Source organism: Prionailurus bengalensis, chromosome B4 (assembly GCF_016509475.1).
Source record: "Prionailurus bengalensis isolate Pbe53 chromosome B4, Fcat_Pben_1.1_paternal_pri, whole genome shotgun sequence".
Classification (NCBI taxonomy): Eukaryota; Metazoa; Chordata; class Mammalia; order Carnivora; family Felidae; genus Prionailurus; species Prionailurus bengalensis.
Window position 1 is genome coordinate 76,785,379 of NC_057358.1, and position 21,328 is coordinate 76,806,706.

The following is a 21,328-nucleotide window of genomic DNA, read 5'->3' on the forward strand; positions in this document are numbered from 1 at the left end:
TCTTAAGACATAATCTCCCACTTAAAAATGGGAAAACCAGGTAGTCTAATAAGAGAATTCATTTGATACATGGCATGGGACTCATGGGACTAATGCATGAGCCCACTGTTGCAAGGACATGTGTAATTTACTGGATTTTATGATTATGAAATACACTACTGCTAAATATTCTGTTTTACTATTTCAAAATACATTTGCAATATGTTTTTGTCAAATAAAGTGATTTAATTTTTCTAATTTATTTCTCATTTTATCATATGATTCATATTTTGTAGCCATTAATCTGAGGCCATTTTCCTGTGCACCTATTTAGTGTGTTTCATAAGTTTCTGTTGGTGTTCTGTCAATACATCACACTTTTTTTTTTTTTCAACGTTTTATTATTTATTTTTGGTACAGAGAGAGACAGAGCATGAACGGGGGAGGGGCAGAGAGAGAGGGAGACACAGAATCTGAAACAGGCTCCAGGCTCTGAGCCATCAGCCCAGAGCCCGACACGGGGCTCGAACTCCCGGACCGCGAGATCGTGACCTGGCTGAAGTCGGACGCTTAACCGACTGCGCCACCCAGGCGCCCCAATACATCACACTTTTTAAAAAAATGTTTATTCATTTTTGAGAGAGAGAGAGAGAGAGAGAGAGAGAGAGTGCGCAAGTGGGGGTGGGGGCGGTGCAGAGAAACGGAGACACAGAATCTGAAGTAGGCTCTAGGCTCTGAGCTGTCAGCACATAGCCCAATGCAGGGCTCCAACTCACGACCTGGGCCAAAGTCAGACACTTAACTGACTGAGCCACCCAGGCACCCCAATACATGAAACTTTTTTTTTTTAATGTTTATTTATTTCTGAGAGAGAGAGAGACAGACAGAGTGTGAGCAGAGGAGGGGCAGAGAGAGAGGGAGGCACAGAATCTGAAGCAGGTTCCAGGCTCTGAGCTGTCAGCACAGAGCTGGACGCGGGGCTCGAACCCACGAACTGTGAGATCACGACCTGAGCCAAAGTCGGACACCCAACCTACTGAGCCACTCAGGCGCCCCACATCAAACTTTTTAAAGTCTCTTATAGTCAAATAAATTTGAGAACTATTGCTCTTAATCCATTTTAATGATCTCTTCACCTTTTGGAAGAATGGCCTCAAGGTTATCAATATGTGTAACAGAAACAATGATTTTTCTCCTAAAATTAATCACTGCAATATATTTGAAAGCTCTTTCTCCTCATCTAACTTAACATTTGACATTGACCAAAAGCCAAAAGAAATTGGGTAATGGATTGGCAGAGAAAATTATAAATTCACCTGATATAAATGTTGTGACTTACTCCGACCAAGCCATTCATCTAATGATGGCTGCATAAAATGCAAATATGATTTGCTTAAAATCTTCCCGTCGTTTTCCACCTCTGCAGGACTCTTTCCAAAGTCTTAAGCTTGGCATATAGAGCTTTTTAAGACCCGCCCTGGCTCTCCCTCCATTTGTCTCTCCTTTACCTGTATGTGCCTTGTGTTCCAGCCAAGCCATCTTGGTTTGGAGCTCTGGTTTCCAAACCTCTGTTTGTGTCTGCCTGGGGTGCCCTTCTTATTCTTTACTTAGCCTTTCCCTTACTCACTTGGTCTCTTTCCACATATTCTTCAGGACTTGGCTCAGACATCACCTTCTTGAGGAAGTCGGGTTAAACGTCCTTAGTCTGAGCTTCCATGGCCCCACAGAGCCTTCTCACAACACTTACCATATTGCTTTTTAACAGCCAACCTGTTACTCATCTCCCTTCTACTCTGTTAGCTTCCTTGCAGATAAAGACCACATGGAATGGTCTGCTCACACTGAGTTGCTAAGCTTAGTATTTCCTGTGCTTAGCATGGTGCCTAGCTTTCAAAATAGTTTGAGTGAAAGAATGAAATGGTCTTGCATAAAATGTGTTAAATTAAGAATACACAAATACTTTGAAGATAGGATCGCTAATCAAAACAGATTTTTTAAAATCACTTTCGCTCTACGCCATCTGAGCATTTGCTGAGCAAAAGAATTTTCCAGTGAAGGTTCATTATTTGGTCAGCTATAAGTTGCAGAGTTCCCCGACTAAAATTATGTGACCTGCAAAAATGACAATCTGTCCTGGCAGCTGTTACCAAATTCCCAGACACTCTGCAGCCTACAGTTAGTGTTGTTTCTAATTTTAAGCATCTAATTTAGAACACATGCTTCCTTGGCAACTGGACATCAGACTCTTCAACCCACCTTTTCTCCAACCTGATGGGAGATGCAGACCTCAGGATCTGGGGGCACATTCTCCTTTTGCTCCAACTTATGAGTTTTTATTTCACCACCGTTGGCTCTCAAGTCATTCTAGAAAATAAAAATAATCTGTGAGCTAAAATTAAAAATCTCACGACGCTACGCTCTTCATAGCGCATCTATTAAATAAACTTGGAATGGTAAAAGAAAAGTTCTTTTAAGAGGCCTTGGGTCAAATCAACCCCCTAATTCTCACAGGCAAAACCCATTTACTAGTGAAATGACAAAAGCAGCTTTGTGGACACATACCTCGGAGTTAAATATTTGTACGCTAGTCTAAAACTGGATGCTCATTAGAATACAGACATATCAACACAGACACACACAGAAAACCACCCCCAGCATACAGTTTTCTTGTGATTCACTCCTCTAGCAGCAGAGCTCGTGGGAATGCAAAGCTTGTGAGTTTTATCAGAAAAGACCATTCTGGAGCAGGGGAAAGGAAATGCCAAGTGCCAATAATTAAGAAAATATACTGACCATATATATAAATGCTCGGCCTGGAAAGAGAGACAGGGATGATGCATACATATAAAAACGGAGATTATATTTAACGATACCATAAAACAACCTTTTTTGTGAGACTTTCAAAAACATGCTTCTTTTTTGCATCAAAGTCATACATTGTACTAAAGACATACCTTATTCTACTTCTCAGAACAAAGCCTCAACATATAAAAAGCAGGCATTAACACTGTCCTATGGAGTAAGCATAATCACATGTTTTTCCTTGCAAAGAACACTTGGGGCAAAATATTAAAATGAACTTTATCGACTAGATCCAAAGTTAATATAGTGGTAGATGAATATGGACATTTCCTAACCTTTAGTCTGCCACCTTTCTGAAAGGCTAGTACCTTTCTGTTGTTTGCGATTCTTTAGGCAGGGCGAGAAAACAATTTATGGCCTCGGGGCCAGTGAAGAGGGTGTGAGTGTGCTGGCTGAGGTGTGGGCTCCCAGACTAAGGGACTTGGCTCTGGAGGAACATCTGTGAGGAGCTGGCGGCCAGAGCTGCAGAACACAACAGGCCAGCCCAAGGACTCATTTCTGACCCCATCTCAAAGCCCTGCCTCCAGAATCACGGCCTGAGAGTGTGCGCCTAGTTAAAGCCATCCTCTGTAAGGAGCCTGAGAAATTCTTTGGGGATGAGATAAAATGTACTTTTGACAAGAATTCCTAAAGGCTCTTAAAATTTACAGAGCAGGAGAACGGCAATGCATAAACTCTATTAGGAGTTAAAAAAAAAAAAAGTCACAGAACAGGTTTTTCCACCTAGGGAGTCACCTGGTCGGAATGTTTGTAGCAGGAAGACTGAGAAGCAGCAGAATCCTGAAAGGAAGGACTTATGCTCCAAAGATCACCCATTTGCCCTATCTCCTGACCTGCCTTCTAAGTGTAATTTTGCTCATTTTCACACTCAGGGAATAATGAGCCTGTGGTGTTCCGCTTTGCTATCAAATTATGCACATCCTCTCTTCTAAAAACCACAGTGAAAAATCACGATGAAATTATTCGTTGCCCAGAGACAGAGTCCACGGGTAACTGCTACTAGAGAATGCATACTTAATAATATGAGGAAAAGAAGGCTCCACTCCTGGAACACATGTGATGATTTCTAATAGATACTAGTTTCGGTCTGCCCAGGAACAGGTAAAATTCAACGCTCTTCTTCCAACTTTGTTTAAAAAAAAAAAAAAGGACACCAATAGGTTCATAGCTTGTATTTTTAAATCTTAGAAGGATCAAATGTTTGAAAGATACACATAAAATATACATATGTACGGTGTCTATATGCATGTGTATATATGAATAAATGGCATTTGAAAGGTAACTTCTGGTAAGCAGTTCTGTAGTGTCAGCTTGCCAATTAAGTCTAGGAAAGTTTAAAATGGAAAATCCTATTTAGAATAACAAATTTTGTGATTACTGAGCAAGCCATCTTGTTATTTCCCCCTCCCCTTTACTTATCTACTATACTATTTCTTTAGAAAATCATTACATCGTAAGAGGTAAAGATTAAGTGCACCACATATTATGATTCATTTATATAAAATGTGCAGAATAGTAAATCCATTGAAGACAGAAAGCAGGGGGAATTGGGAGTGACTACACAGATATGGGGTTTCTTTTTGGGGTGATGGAAATATTCTGGAATTAGACAGTGATGATGAGTGTACAACATTAATGTTGAATATATCCTATATTTCTCTCCAGTATTCTCTCCTTCCTCAAAAACAAAAATGGGGCACCCGGGTGGCTCAGTCGGTTGAGCATCCGACTTTGGCTCAGGTCATGATCTCACGGTCTGTGGGTTCAAGCCCCACATCGGGCTCTGTGCTGACAGCTCAGAGCCTGGAGCCTGCTTCCGATCCTGTGTCTCCCTCTCTCTCTGCCTCTCCCCCACTTTCACTTTGTCTCACTCTGTCTCTCAAAAATAAATAAATGTAAAAAAACAAAAATTAAAAAAAAAAAACAAAAATAAGTGTTTCTGTTAAAACTAACAGATGACACTTTTTTAGCAACAACAGCAAGATTAAGTAGAAGAGACAGGAAAACTCTCAATATTACTGGATGATAACATCACACACACAAAAATGAGTGGGGTGGGAATAAGGCCTAGGAAAGCAAAGTCAGTATTAGAACACGGTAAGGATTTTGAATGAGGCTAGGGTAGGATTTACAAGAAAAGAGAATGGCTGGGGACCAGGGACGGAGCCAGGGCTCCAAGTCAGGGTCTGGGAGACATTTCTAGTTTCTGCGCTCAGTGACCATTTGCCAGATGAGGGAATGAACAAATGAATGAATGGTACAGAACACATACTGTGTAGTTGGTGGAACTACTTTGTTTGGAGACAGCTGCCTGGTACTTGGCCATTCGATCCTTTATGGAGGTTTCTGACAGGCGTGGTAAGTCCAGATTTCGCCTGCTCTCGCTTTTCTCTGAGTTGAATGCAGAAGATGACAGCTGACCTGGAAGCATGCAAATAATGTGCTTTACAAGAAGATAAAATGTGATTTGAATGATTTTCAGATTCTAAATTTTGGGCTACTATAATTCTTTGTATTATCTTTATATTAAAAATACAAAGAAGGGTACCTGGGTGGCTCAGTTGGTGAAGCATATGACTCTTGGTTTTGGCTCAAGTCATGATCTCAGGATCGTGGGATCAAGCCCACAGTGGGCTCTGTGCTGAGCATGGAGTCCCCTTAAGATTCTCATTCTCTCTCTCTCTCTCTCTCTCTCTCTCTCTCTCTCTCTCTGCCCCTCTCTCCCTCCCCCCTCTCTCCCTTTGCTCCTCTCCTCTGCTTGTGCTCTCTCTCTAAAAAAAAAAAAAAAAAGGTACAAAGAAGCGGGGGTGCCATTTTAATTTGCATTTCTTTATCAGGAGGCTGATAATTTGCCTGTTAATTTTTTCTTTTGTGAAGTGCTTGTAAATGCCCCTTTCAAAACATAGTAATTATGCTCTCAAGGCATTCTGTTACCACCAGTAATATAAGATAACCAATCTTTTTCATTTTCTTATTTTAGAGAAAGAGAGCACAAGTGGGAGAGAGGGGCAGAGAGAGAGAGAGAGAAAGAGAGAGAGAGGAGATAGAATCTTAAGCAGGCTCCACACACAGCGTGGAGCCCGACACGGAGCTTGATTCCATGACCCTGAGATCATGACCGAAGCTGAAATCAAGAGTCAGATGCTTAACTGACTGAGCTGCCCACGTGCCCCAGGATAACCAATCTTGACAGAGGGAACCGCCCATCCATGGCAGCCCTCAAGCCCCAGATGCCCATGAAGCCAAAACTGCTGGCATTGTTTGCCTTGTAATCCCACAAGGGTATACCTTGGCTTTCACAAATAGGCTTCCTTTAAAAAAACCTTTTTTTAATGTGTTTAATTTTGAGAGAGACAGAGAGAGACAGAGTGCAAGTGAGGGAGGAACACAGAGAGAGAAAGACACAGACTCTGAAGCAGGCTCCAGCTCTGACCTGCCAGCAGAGCCTGAAGCGGGGCTTGAACCCACTAACCAAGAGATCATGACCTGAGCTGAAGTTGGACATTCAACCAACGGAGCCACCCAGGCACCCCACAGACTTCCTTTTAATTTGTGCCACTCTTCTCTAAAAGCTTTGAGCATGAGACCAAAAGGTATAGCTCCTTATGAGTATTTCCTAGGGAACTTCACATACATGGAACTCTGCTTACCTGGGCCTATTTCCAAATCATCCAGAGAATAGCTGTTTTCAGAGATCCTCCTTCCACCTGCACTACGGCTTTGGGTCCGAAGAATCTGCTTGGAAAACAAAACCCAGCAATCAGGTTTACACAGGAGATGGGAAATCTTGATGAATGTTCAGAAAAGAGGTCTGCAAATCTCTTTTATTAACAAAATCCACAAGGAATTAGATTTTACATTTGTTTTTACATTCCACAGAATGTGTTTTTAGCATTATAAATATGAAGCAGTACATATTCACAGGTGCCCAGGGAAAAATAAGTAACTGTATATAGGTAATTCTCTCTGGTAATCATCACTGCCTAATCAGCTTAACCAGAAAACTTAGTAATTTAAACAGCATGGAGGTGAATCCTCATGCCCCAGATGATACTGACATGTCTCCCAAACTGCTAAGTCCGGATCGATGGCTGTTACCTACCTGCTCTTTGTTTCCCCGCTCCCTCCCACTTTATCCTTGCTGTTGCTGCCTTGGTTCCCATCGTCATCTTTTCCTTGGACTACTGCATTACATTTCTAATCAGTTCTTCTATACCTTCCAATCAAGTCTGTATGATGCTGCCATTATCCCAAGTCATAGAAAGTAATTATCCCCCGATATAAATCTATATCACTCCCTTGTTCAAAATTCTTTAAAAATTCCTAATCACTCCTTACATTAAATCTAAAGTGCTTAGTATGTCACAGAAGACCCATTCTACATCTGGTCCCTACCTACCTACCTTCTCTGAGTATTCCCTTCCTCACTCTTTACCCTCCAGGAAAAGCAAACTGCTGTGAGGTCCATAGTATACATGAGTTCCCTTCTCCCATTACCCTTTTGTCCCTCTGGTTGTCTGTTCCTTCAAGATTCGGCGGAGGCTGAGCAACCTTCTCTCTGTGAAGTACACCTTATCTCTCCTACCTAAATCTAAGTTGCCCTCCCTCTGTTTCTAAGGTCCCTGGCCACACTTCCATTACAACGCTTATTGTGTGTCCCTGGCAGAGACCATGTTTTTTGTTTTTTAAATGGAAAAGTGGGTGGTACAGATTTTTTTAATACGTTATTTTGTGATTCCTATAAACTACTACATTTATATCTCTCACATCTAGGGTAGATCTCTAATTAAAGTTACAAATTATAATTTTTAAGCCTGGAAAAGTAACTCAAGAGAAAGCCATTTAGTGTCACAGAATGTTCCCAGACATGGTACACAGAGGGTATGTCATGTTTATTCAGCTTGTAATGAGAGCCTTCAACCAGATCCTATCATTCAAATCTCAACTTATTTCCAGATAACTTGAAGTAGGAAAGATATCTGAAATCTGGTATGACAGGAGATAAGAGTAAAACACTTAGCACTCTTCTGAATTCAACATTAGTAAATCGCTATTAAACCTTTACATTCAATGGGCTAATCAAGTCAACAGTAAAGTTTGAGACTGTGAACTATCATTTTTTCAATCCTCCCCCACCTCCACTGAGACAGAAAACATGCCGCTTCAGAAATCAGAGCCACAGGCTGGTTTGTTTGTACCACAGCAATGACAGTAGTTTCTTGTAAATTCAACATACACTTAATATCATTTATTTTCAGTCGGCTTTGCTTATTAACATTATGAATTGATAAAAAAATAAAATAATAGATAGCAACTCTAACCTTGCCACACCATACTCAGGTAAGCTGCACCAACATCAACCACACCCATGTGACTTACATGACACAACAGATAATGAACATCATCAGCCAAACAAACAGATAAGTTTGGCAGGACACCCTCCCCATCCACGTTTTTTCATCTTCAAAACATTGTTCATTTGCAGATAATTAAAGTAAAGGAAATTCCAAAGACTTATTCTGAATGCTGCTTCACTGTAAAGATGGGTATTATAAAAGAATTTTCCGGGCTCAAAAAAGGGAGAGAGCCTGCAAACATACTTTTTTTTTTAACCAAAAGGGAACAGACTCTGAATCCTTAATACTGAAGCAATATTTCAAATATTTACATGCTGTCAAAGGTAAAGTTCAATTCTAAGAGTATGTGTTATCTGCCGCAACCTGCAGAGAGCTGTTTTCAGTCTGTGCTCATGGTCAAGTCCCTCTCTGCCTCCTGCAGAGTCCCTGCACTGGCATAACTGGCAGCAAGCTCATTTAGAACCAGGACATATGCCTTGCCAGGGCAGAGGCTTACTTTGGTTTTAGGCACATAATATTTTCCATCTTTGCTCGCTTTTAATTTAAACTTTCAGGTTAAATGAAGTCAAGAGCCTTTTTCTTTTTTAAAGCCTTCAGGTTCATGAGGGTATCAGTACTTGGAATTGTTTTCTTCCAAATACTAAAAAAGTGACTGTGCAAAGCCACTTGGTCTTAAAGAAGAAATAGAGAGAAATGTCTCTGGAAATCAAAGTTATACTGATGCTGGTTCTGAGGAGGACCACAGCTCTGAGATGGGAAAGCTTTTAATGAGATTCCAGGCAAAGCACGAAGCATTTCTTTTGATACCATTTCACCTCCAAATCCTTCAAATATTAAGAATAACAAAAACTCGGGGCGCCTGGCTGGCTCAGTGGGTTGAGCGGCCGACTTCGGCTCAGGTCATGATTTCGCGGTCCGTGAGTTCAAGCCCTGCGTCGGGCTTTGTGCTGACAGCTCAGAGCCTGGAGCCTGTTTCAGATTCTGTGTCTCCCTCTCTCTGACCCTCCCCTGTTCATGCTGTCTCTCCCTGTCTCAAAAATAAATAAACGTTAAAAAAAATTTTTTTTTTAAAGAATAACAAAAACTCAGAAGCATTTACGATGAATTTTATGATCCTCATTTTATAAGTGGTAATTTGAGGTACAGGAAGAAGGAGGAGTTTCCTCTAATATTTCTCAAGGAAGTAGAAACACACACACACACACACACACAAACCCAGGAATTCTGATACTGAAATACTCTTCTGTAACACACTTCTATCACATTTCAGCCCTGTTTACTCAGATGCCTGAGGGAGCCTTTTAAGAGAAGAGAGAAAAGACAAGACACTTTAAGACTTTCTGGAATTTCCTAAGGCTTGGCCTCCCCCCAACCCACAAGTCCTCCTTCCTGTCAGCTGACTATAGTAACTCTCATTAGTGGGAACGCCTCTTTAAATAGTCACTGAGAATCCCTAAACCAAATGTATCAACACGTACCCTTAGGAGAACAAGAGCTTAGGGCTTTTAGCTAGTGGTCTGCAGAATTTCTTTTCTCTGGAAAATTTTCTTAAAGAAATATAGTAAGTGAGGTCTCAAATATCAAGTAAAATGCAGGATTTCCTATCCCCATAATTTTTAGGAAAAATTCTGTTTAAAGTTGATTCTCAACACTTTATAATTTACCTTCTACCTCTCTCAACCACTTTCTTCAACCTTTCAAGTCTGACCTTCCTTCAGACTCTCATCCCTGAAAGTCAAGGGTAGAGGAAGGATGGCCTTTAGGGAAAATAGGACTTTGCTGAACTATCCATAGCATGTAGACAAAACCTAGCCTTAATTTCTCAAAGTACTGAGAGACAAACATTGCCTTCTTCAGGTAGAAAAAAAAAACAGAAAAAATAAAGATCTTTTAAGTAGAACAATAATATATAGAAGGAGCAGTTGCATCCAGGTTGTGGGATTTCTCTATATTTTCTGTATTCTAAGCATTCTACAAAAACTATGTGTATATTCTTTACAATGTTTTTAATGTTTATTTATTTTTGAGAGAGACAGAGTGTGCGCGGGGGAGGGGCTGAGAGAGAGAGAAAGAGAGAGAGAGAGAGAGGCAGAATCTGAAGCAAGTTCCAGGCTCTAAGTTGTCAGCACAGAGCCCAACATGGGGTTTGAACTCATGAACCACGAAATCATGACCTAAGCCCAAGTTGGATGCTTAACCAACTGAGTCACCCAGGCGCCCCAACTATGTGTATATTCTTACAATTAGGGGGAAAAAGAAAAGGAAGGAGAAGTAATTTATTAATATAAATAGATAAAAATGATAAAATCAAATGCTGACAAGGTGCTAGAGAATTAAATATGTTCTTAGGCTATGCTAATAGTATTATAAAGTAGTACAATCTTTGAGAACAGCTGAGAATATGTAAGAAGAATGTTTAATGAATTATATACTTTTGGTCATGAGAATACCACTTTAGTAATATAGCCCTCCCCCTAAAATAACTAAAAACAAAATGTTTCTGCCACGATGCTTAGAGTTTTTTATTAGGCTCGAAAAATATCTAATTACTGGGGCATAATTAAACCATAATGAAATACTATATTGCTATAAACGGAGAACCACATGAACTAGGAAGATACATAGAAAAGTCAATATAAAAAAGACCAAACAAAAGATAAAGCACACAAAACAGCACACAGGGACTAAAACCATGTAAAAACTAGTCATGCAGTGATAGCATATCATTGTGCACAGGTGTTTTATTATTTTTTCCTGATAAAAGTTACTGGTTTTTCCTGGTTTACTTGGCTTTTTCTTCTTCTGTTTACTGTGTGTGTGTGTGCGTGTGTGTGTGTGTGTGTGTGTGTGTGTGAGAGAGAGAGAGAGAGAGAGAGAGAGAGAGGGAGAGAGGGAGGGAGAGAGAGAGACAGAGAGCAGAGAGAGAGAGACAGAGAGAAACAGAATCCCAAGAGGGTTCCACACTGTCAGTACAGAGCCAGATGTAGGGCTTGAACTGACAAACCCATGAGATCATGACCTGAGCCAAAATCAAGAGTCTGATGCTCAAACCACTGAGCCACCCAAGCACCCTGAAATCTCTTGCATTCCAGCATGTTTCTTGTCTTCATTGCCCTGAGGCTTCTAATTCAGTTACAAGGGGTGTCTGAGTGGCTCAGTCAGTTTAGTGTCTAACTATTGGTTTTGGCTCAGGTCATGATCTCTTGGGTTCATGAGTTCAAGCCTTGCATTGGGATCCACACTGACAGTGTGGAGCCTGCTTGGGATTCTCTTTCTCCCTCTCTCTCTGCCCCTCCCCTGCTCATGCTCTCTCTCTAAAAATAAATTAATAAACTTAAAAAATTTTAAATTCAGTTATGAGACTATAAAGCGTGGGAAGAGGGAAGATAGAGAGCTAAAGTCTTTGAGGATACAACTGTTGATATATTTAAATTTTTTCCTGGTTTCCTTAGATTTCAGATAAGTAAGGCCATGGCCAGTTGTTTTTATCTAATAAACAGTTACTACAATATTAATGAAGATACTGTTACATGGTAGAGATGTTACTAGACAATTTCAGTCCTTACTCTGACATTAATTAGCCAAATGACATTGGGTGTATCAGTAAACTTCTCTGACCTTAGCTGTTTCCATCTGTAAATTAGGGATTTTAACATCCTAACTGACAGCAGTGAGCTGGATTAAATAACTTTACAGTCCCTTATGGCTCTAGGATTTATGTGAAACATTTTTTAAAAATTTTTATTTTTTTTTAAGTTTTGCTTATTTAAGTAATCTTGACACCCACCATGGGGCTTGAACCCACAACCCTGAGATCCAGAGTCACACACTCCTCTGACCAGCCAGGGGTCCCTATGTCAAAGATTTTGATAGGGGGGCGCCTGGGTGGCGCAGTCGGTTAGGCGTCCGACTTCAGCCAGGTCACGAACTCGCGGTCCGTGAGTTTGAGCCCCGCGTCAGGCTCTGGGCTGATGGCTCGGAGCCTGGAGCCTGTTTCCGATTCTGTGTCTCCCTCTCTCTCTGCCTCTCCCCCGTTCATGCTCTGTCTCTCTCTGTCCCAAAAATAAATAAACGTTGAAAAAAAAAATTAAAAAAAAAAAAGATTTTGATAGGGACTCTTCATTCACTGTAACTCATCAGTGAGTTAAAAGGCTAGAGGAAATGACTAATATATTCATCCGGGTATACACACCTATACTGTCCAATCCAGGAGTGAGTCTGATACCAGAAAGGTATGATATCATATTTGGGGCATAAATGAAGTCTTTCTGGCTACTTCAAATTCTAATGCAGCCAACCTTGCAAATAGAATGTTCCATTCCTCTGACATTACTTTTCAACATGTTTTTAACTTCTCAACATGTTTTATTATAATGAAACCAGCTAGAAACCAGTAAGTAATTAGTTGGCCTGAAAGTAAACAGGAAAGAGATGACTGGTCTCTAGTTGGTACATCAAGGACAGCCATAGTGAAAAATATCAGCATTCCTTGACCGGCGTCTTTACACCTGGATCCATTATTACCTTACCACAAAAGATGAAAGAATTAATGAGTTACTAATTAAGGGTAAATAAAACTTAATTTACACTGGTGTGAGGTCTTTATGAGAAATAATCCACTATAAAGAGAGGTCAGTTAAAATAACACTTGTATTTACAGTGTACTTACATTTTGAAATTATAAAAGAAGCTATAAAGCATAGGTGACTACAATAAATGGGCAAAAAATTACTTTTAATATGAGAAAGATGGCACTGATAGAAAACCAAAGATAATTCTTGTGTTTATTTAACAAAACCAGTTACCGTATCCATATTGAAAGCTCTAGCAATGTATCTATTGGAGGCTTAATGTCGGGTCAATTTAAGATTTATGATTTGCTGATAAGCAAATTAAGGATATACTCCCCAACATTTGGATGACTACATTAGACCCTATAGTGTATGGACAGTTTATTCAAGTCTCTTTTCCTCTTATTGGAATATAATTTCAAATGACTTACTGAAGACATTAAGAAAGCAGAAGGGGCACCTGGGTGGCTCAGTCAGTTAAGTGCTCAACTTTGGCTCAGGTTATGATCTCATGGTTCAAGGGTTTGAGCCCCGCATCAGGCTCTGTGCTGACAGCTCAGAGTCTGGAGCTTGCTTCAGATTCTGTGTCTCCTTCTCTCTCTCTGTCCCTCCCCCACTCAACTCGATCTCTCTCTCAAAAATAAGTAAACATTAAAAAAAGAAAAGACATTAAGAAAGCAGACAAAAAATGTTATTAAGATAACATTAAGTGGATAAAAGAACACATGCAGTTGTTACCCAAGAAAGGAGAAAATTAAATGTCATGGATAATTTTATAACACTGTAGATTCCCTATGGACACCTACCCATCCTTCAAGAAGGCAAACATAAATTATTTCTTTGAGGTAGATTATAGATTGGTTGGCTATGGATAAAACATCTAATGAACTTTAGTTTGTTGACCTTATTTGCTCAAGGGCTTGCTCCACTACACCAACACATATATACTGTCATGTACCAGAGATACATAAAGGTGAACAAGATACCAATGTTGCTTCCAGGAAATTACAAGAAGAAAAACCACAAAAATATTAGGCTGTTTGAAGAAGGATGGTTTTACTCTCCCATTAACAAGTGCAGCTTTTGTTGGTGTTTTGGTGCCAGCCATTCATACAGTCATCCCGGTAAAAAGAGGAACAGAAATTCTAAGGGAAATTTAAGGGCGTAGGAGTAGAAAGGGAGAGAAGTAGTGAACAATGAAAAGGGGGCTGGCTGGGACAAGGGAAACTTCCATTTTTATTTTAGATTCTTCTATTTTAGCTGAATGTACTGTTTTGCCTTTGTCATATAAGACAAGTTAACACAATTAAAATACGACTAAGTGGAAGCATTAAAATGTACCATGAATAGGGGTGCCCGGGTGGCTCAGTCGGTTGAGCATCCGACTTTGGCTCAGGTCCTGATCTCCCAGTTTGGGAGTTTGAGCCCTGTGTCAGGCTCTGTGCTGACAGCTCAGATCCTGGAGCCTGCTTCAGATTCTGTGCCTCCCTCTCTCTCTGCCCCTCTTCCACCCGTGCTCTGTCTCTCTCTGTCTCTCAATAATAAATAAACGTTAAAAAAATATATATACCATGAATAAACAGGGATAAAAGGAGAAAGAAACAAAATTTCTAAATAGTTTTAATTCTTTTCACTTGTGGATAAACTTATCATTTTCTCATTACTATTTCCCATCCTTGTTTAGTCTTAAAGAATGAGCACATGAGTGAGTTTATGTGTTTTAGGAAACAATGATGTTTGGTGAGGAGGTATTCTCTCCTCTTCTCTCCTTTCTTTCTTTATCTAACTCCTCTCCTAGAAAATGGAAACACTACATGGAAGAAGCAGTAGTCTGCATCTTTGTAAAACAACTAACGGATATCCATAGCCTAGTTTTATTTTCTTGTATTACACCTAACTGGTTCCGTCGACCCAAGCCAAAGACAATAATTTAAATAGGTTGTGAAGGTAGAAATATATTATCCAAATATTTGGTCTTTACTCTCCTAGCCAAGGATTTGTGTGAACCAAATATGTTACAAACCAAACAGAAAGAAGTGAGACTTAATGAGCCTGTCACATGCTCATTACAGTGGTTGGTCATTCCTGGGCATGAAAGAAGGGGCACTTAATTTTTTGAATAACCACATCCTGGTTTCTAAAGGTTATGGATTCAAATGTCAACCCGATGACAACTGAATGTTGGTTAGGACTAGTTAATCAGCTATCTATTTCATAAAAAGATGTACCTCAGCTACCAAAAATCCAGATCAACATATACATGAGGATAGAAATGCTAAACCACTTCAGTATATGTCACTGGGGAGTTTCTTTTTCCTAGTAATGATGGTAGGTTATATTAATCCATCCACTGCTCATTTGTTCATAGGAATTAGAACCATCACGTTCAACTAAAACATCTGACCTGGATAATGTATCTATTCACCAAAGGTAGAGAGCAAGTGAAGAAAAGCCTTTAATCAATTCTTATTACTTATAAGCTATTTGAATTCTAAGCTTCGTTTCTTCCTTTAACTAAATAAACACTAAGAGCTAAGTCACTGTGCTAACCGCTGGGGAAGAAAAACATCATTACTTTGGAAGAAATGATAGACTTTGGGAGTATACAAATTTATACACAACTATTAAGGGGAAGCATGATATAAGTGCCCAAACAGAAGTGAAAAGAAAATTCTATAGGAGAATGAGAAGGGTTGCTTAACTTATCTGACAGAAATGGAGGTAAGACCTCACAGTCTTGATAGACCTTGAGGAGTAAGATTTCAGAAGGCAGTAATGCAGGGGGATAGGCAGGAATAATTTAGAGAGTGAGGAGTTAATACAGAGTTTAAGTATAAGATTGGCTAGAGACTGAAAGGCAGGTTGAGCTCAGATTGTGGAGGACCCAAATATTAAATAAAGATTAATCCTGAGATATCAAAATGAAGGGGGTAAACTAATTTACAACTCTATTTAGAAAGATAAATAGCAACGGTGTACAGGATGGATGGGAGAAAGGAACAGAGAAGCTGACAGGGGAGGTGGTGGCAATGCTATGGGACCAGACAGAATGGCACATACTTGAGAAGCACATAGAGGGTAGGCTTATTTAGACGGCTTAGTAAGTGACCGACTGGGAAGAAGAAACACGGAGAAGGAAGAACTGATCCCAACTTTCACAGACGAAGAGATTTGGTACATGGTGATGTATTAAGGGACACCTGGGTAAAGCAGGTTTTTAGTTAGAAAGACAATGGATTCTTTTGTAGCCTTCTTGAACTTGAGTGCCTAAGGGATATTCAAAGAAAGATGTTTGATCTGGCAGGCAACCAGAAATATGAGGCTGAAACTTGGGGTAAGAACCGAGGATCAGAACCTAGTTTGGGGGTTCACGTCTTAGAGTCATGGAAAGAGAGGAGATTTTTTTCACAAGGAGAAAGAAAAAACCAGGAGGGCAGAGAGATCAGGAAGAAAAGTGGACAAGAACAGAAACTATCTCGGGCAAAAGGGAACAAGAGGAACTAAGAAAAGTGGAAGTCAAGCCAATTAATTTTGTCTCCTGTAAATAACTGATAAAAAGATTTAGGACAACACATTAGACAGATCATGTATTTCATTATCTATGTGCTCCCTGCCCCTGCCCAGCTAGTTAGTTGAGATTCAGTCCAGTTCTCTAAAATTTAATTATGGAACCAATTTGTCCCTACTATATTCATTTGTCTCACTGAGGTACTCATTTGTTAGCTCTGAAGTATACATTCTTTCTTGCAGGCTCTTGCTCCGAAAAAGATTTCTAGTGTCCCTACCATATTTGTGAGAGCTTCCTTCCAAAGATCCAATTATGTAACTTCCTGATTAAAGCCTTATCCATGTTAAAGCTGAAATCATGTTAACAATAACCATAATCCAGTTTCGAACTAATTAATTATTCCTCAAGCTAAAGTAGACAAAACTTTAGCATTTTTTTTTTTTTGGAAATATTAGATAAAACTTTTCAAAGTAAATGAAACACAATGATGCTTAGAAACCACTATAAAACCGAGGGCAGCTCTGTTTGACTAAGCACTCCATTAAGTGACAAATGACTGTTTAGTCAGGAAGTTTTAAAAGCCATCTAAAAAGTCCAGGTCAACTTAGACACTCACCACCCCCCCTTTTTCCTATACCATTAACAGTCAGGCTGTCCAGTGCCATTAGAGATTTAGATGGATCTTTCTTTATATGAGGAGTCTTTCTTCACTTCTGACCAGCCACAAAATGATAGGCTTGTTCTGACACATCTCTCGCCAGACATGTATGAGAAAAAAGTCTCTCACCAGATCCTACCACATAATCAGCATTTTTGTTTGCTGCAATCCCAGTCATTTCCTACCTTAGGCCAGTTTCGACATGCACCAGGCTTTTGCACTGAATCGACATTGTGTGTGCTAGCATGACATCAGCCGTCCTGCCCCTAACAGGGTCTCTGAGGAGGAGACTTACAATGGTGCTTTGAGTCACAACAAAAACCCCTTCCTCTCTGTTTAGGATTTCTGACATTTTTTCCCTTCCACTTAAAATTCTTCTTCCCATTTAAATTTAATTTTTTTTTTTTTTTATTAAGACCATAAAGGAGAAAGAGGGAGTTGGCAGGCCCTAGAGGACTAAAAACTGAGAGGGATGAGAGTTTAAGAAAAGTCATAAAACTGCTTTGTGGTTACATCTCTTGCCAACTGGTTCCAGTGTTAAAATAGAGCTAAAACTCATGCAGAGGAAAGGGTTCTAGGTTTGCAAACCTTTCAAAATTCTTACTACATCCTTTAAATAGATGATCCCTTAAAACATCCAAGAACTGTTCTAGTCAGGAAAGCTACAGGCACTGCAAGTTATGGGAAGAGATAAACTAAGTCACGTCAAACATAACTGAAGATTATTGGACGGGTTCTCGAATTTTTGTCTCAGAAAGAAGGCCTTATACCATTACTTCACACATGTAGGGATTTGGGCCAAATATTTAGCTTAAAAAATGTCAGCTTTCCCATCTAGATGGAATGTAGAGAAAATGATGGCTTTGCTTCCTGTCAAATCTGTTTATTTCATTATAATGACTGTTGTAACAAACCATCCCCATGTACAAAGCCAGATATGCAGGAAAGTATGAGAAAACTGGAAAATTTTACCAGCTCTGCCGCCCCTGGATTGTGTTATAAGTCACCAGCATATGTAACTCATTTTCTAGTTAAGTAATTCCCTCTGGGTACCCGGTCTGCAATCCACACGAAGGATCAAATTTCATTAGCAGTCCTAGGAAAATGCAACCCTGTGCATTTGCAAGTCAAAACTCCTGAAGGCTACAGCTAGTCTGGCTACCCTCATTGATTTTTCCTGGGAGAGGATTTTAGCTGATAGAAAACATTTGTTGGAAGGCACAGATGAGGAAGTTCAGAGGAGAAGGAGTCCACTAGCAAAGAGACAACTACGCCTTAGTCTTCATGTTAAACTCTGGCCTTAACACTCAGCCTGCAGCTGTGTCCAAGGGGAGAGAGATTCAGCAGAAATTCCACCCCCCCAATCCCCCCCCCCCCCAGAGCTACAAATGACAAAAGGCACAGGAAGACAAATTAAAAGGGCAAGCGTACAAAAACAAAATCCAATCAGCCTCAAACTCTCTTCATTTCTAGATATTAAACTGAATCCCTGTGTGTGCCTGATTTCACGTGAAACTGGGTCAGAGATCCGCAAATCTTAGCATCTCTGTACGTAATTCAAGACTTTTAATTAATTCATTTAACATTGAATTGAAAGACATGCTGGCCACTACTCAAACTGTCTAGTTCAGAAAAATAGCGTTAATTACTTGAATTGCCTTTCTCCAGTTTGAAACCGGCCCAGTCCTTACCTTGGTTTGAGTTGGTTCACCTTTCTCAAACATCATCTTAAGCCTGTTCAGCGGAACATTATATTTCTCTATTTTGTTTGCAGCTTCTGTGTTTTCACTGATTTCGGGTTTTCCTACTTCATGCCTGGATTCTCCTAGACAATTTTCCATTTTTTTACTTTCTTTCGAGTGGTCTTTAAGATGCTCACTGCCCTGGGTGCGGGGATACGGATAGCGATTGAGGGCTTCAGAAGGCGATCCTAGTCTAGGTCTGGGATGGACGGGTTCTTCTTGGTCAGCTTCGGCCCCAGAGGCAGACCTTCTTGCCACTTCACCGGGAAGACGGTTGCCTCCGTGTCTGACCTCAGCGCTGCCGTTTTGCAGGGAGTCCGTGTGAGACTCCGTTCCCAGGGCTGGGTTCTCCCACTTCTTCTTTAACACAGTCAGGATCCCCCTTCTAACGTGCTGGGGGAGATTTTCAGTGTTCTAGAAGAACAAGAAGTAAGTGCCAGTTATAACTTGCCTGTTGAAACATTCAAACATGTTGTTCTTTGTAAAATGAAAGTTAAAACTCTAAGCTGCTCCTGGTCCACTGGCGTTTCGGACAGCTGGGAACAGTTACAGTCCTGCCACATGGAGAAAGCATCCACCCCGGGAGAGGGAGAGGGGAAGAGAGAAAAAGTCAGGAGCTGAAGCAGGAAGTGATAAAACAGGATAGCCTTATAAGGACAAAATGAGAAGAAAGGAGAGCCCAGATCTAATGAGACGAGGGATTTTTATCCAGAGATTAATAAGAAAAACAAGAAAGAAAAAGCAAAATACTAGGTACTTTAAATACCACAAATCTGCATTAATACAAGTTCCTCATTACATACCACAAAATTACATGGTGAATCTTTTTCTTCTTTTAAATAAAACAAAGAGGCAGTGTAGCTGAAACCACCCAATACCAATAATCATCAGGGATTGAAACTATTGAAAGAAACCGAAAGAACTCACCAGACTTTTACATGTATTTGCATAAATTATATTTCATCATATCTGACATAATCTACGGGCATATGAACAATCAAATTCTATTTTTACATAAGAACCTAATCCTCTTTTTTCCCCTGCTCTTCGCTACATGTTTGTCCATGTGTAAATTCTCAGTTATCAGGAAATTTACTACTTCACAGATCCTTTGGTAGAAAAACACCCAAGCTTCATATGAAAGCACCACCACCCACTTTCTTGATTGAAGGACACACGTTTTCACATCTCAGGGAGTGCCACTTTCACCTGGGTCGAAACGGAACGAATTTATACATAAGACAGATTGCAAACAACCTGGAAACTGCCACTGTTGTTCTTCAAGAACCGAGGAAATGTGCTTGATGAAGTGAAATTCCATGTCCCAGACTCTGAAAGCTTTCCTATAAATAAAGCGAACAGCCCCAGTTCCCAACAAACCACGAACTCCAATACCTTCGCGCTCTCTCCGTTCCTGTGGTCTGTGACTCACCCGTCTTTCTACAAAGAAAGGACAAACCACCTAGGACTGAAAGACTTCGGGGAATTAAACAGGATTAGCAGCTATATTGGGAATTAAGTCTCTCACCCTATTATTCTTCTGAATTCACTTCATCAAGTAGCACCAAGATTTGGAAAAAAAAAAAAAAACTTACAGAAGAACAACTGCCTGATTTTAGTGTTTAAATCTTTACTGACAAGATGATTCACTGGTGGAAGCATGAACGGATCAGAGATACAAGAAGCACAAAAAAATTTTCTTGTTGGAAAAGAATTAAAAAACTGCTCTGGACACCGGTGCTGCCTTAACTCTGGCAACATGCTTTGCTCAATGCTACCTCCTGCCACACAATGGATGAGTCATCCCAGTCTCCAACTTCACCTGCCCTGCCCTTGCCCTGCCTAAATAGGAGCCCTGAGAATCTAAGTGGCATTTTGTCTTGGGAACTGGACACTACTTTTCTCAGTAACCATGTGATCAGAGTGTATTTACTGACATGGAAAGATGCTCGTAAGATGCTTTTGAGCGGAAAAAAGCAAATTATAAGACAGCATAATCCCACTTTATAATGCACATGTGTATTTATAAATATAAGCAGAAACACAGCTGGAAGAAAAGACATCAGGATGTTAATAAGTTACCTTTGGATTGTGGATTGTGGGCGTTTGTATTTTTTTCTTTCTTTTTACAATAAATGTGTATTTGTTATTTAATAAAAATGAATAAAAAAATAAAACTATACATCATCGTCCTATCACAAAAATCTGCTACAGAATATTAAAATTTTTTTGATGTTAATGTAAGCAGCTTGAAAATGGCCATTTCTACTTTACTTGTGATGACCAGGGAGAGAGGGATCTGTGGGATGAAGTAACGGCAGTGTCCCAAAACGGGTATGGGTGGAGGACATCCCTTAGGGGACATTGTAGCTAGGAGTAAATGTGCTCTTTTATTAAAAGGAGTTCTTTTGTTTTCTGTTTTTGTGAGAGAGAGAGAGAGAGAGCGCACGCGAGCTCAAGTGGGGAAGGGGGGCAAAGAGAGAGGGAGAGAGAGAACAATCTCAAGCAGGCTCCACACTCAGCACAGAGCCCCAACACAGGGCTGGATCCCACGACCCTGGGATCATGACCTGAGCTGATATCAAGAGCTGGATGCTCAACCGACTGAGCCACCCAAAGTGCGCCTAAAAGGAGTCCTTAAAGGAAACAGG

General features: G+C 40.2%; 1 protein-coding gene across 10 annotated transcripts in view; it reads right to left on the bottom strand.

The window, feature by feature from the left end:
- LIMA1 (LIM domain and actin binding 1) overlaps positions 1 to 21,328 on the bottom strand; it is an 85,625-nt gene that overhangs the window by 15,773 nt on the left and 48,524 nt on the right. For 7 of the 10 annotated variants that reach the window (XM_043563871.1, XM_043563877.1, XM_043563879.1 and 4 more), the window contains 4 exons: positions 18,627 to 19,091; positions 6,492 to 6,579; positions 5,114 to 5,262; positions 2,236 to 2,343 (listed from right to left, as the gene is read on the bottom strand). In XM_043563871.1, coding sequence (XP_043419806.1) covers positions 2,236 to 2,343; positions 5,114 to 5,262; positions 6,492 to 6,579; positions 18,627 to 19,091 — 810 coding nt within the window. The remainder of the gene's footprint in view (positions 1 to 2,235; positions 2,344 to 5,113; positions 5,263 to 6,491; positions 6,580 to 18,626; positions 19,092 to 21,328) is intronic. The other 3 variants (XM_043563876.1, XM_043563870.1, XM_043563875.1) reach the window with 1 other exon arrangement.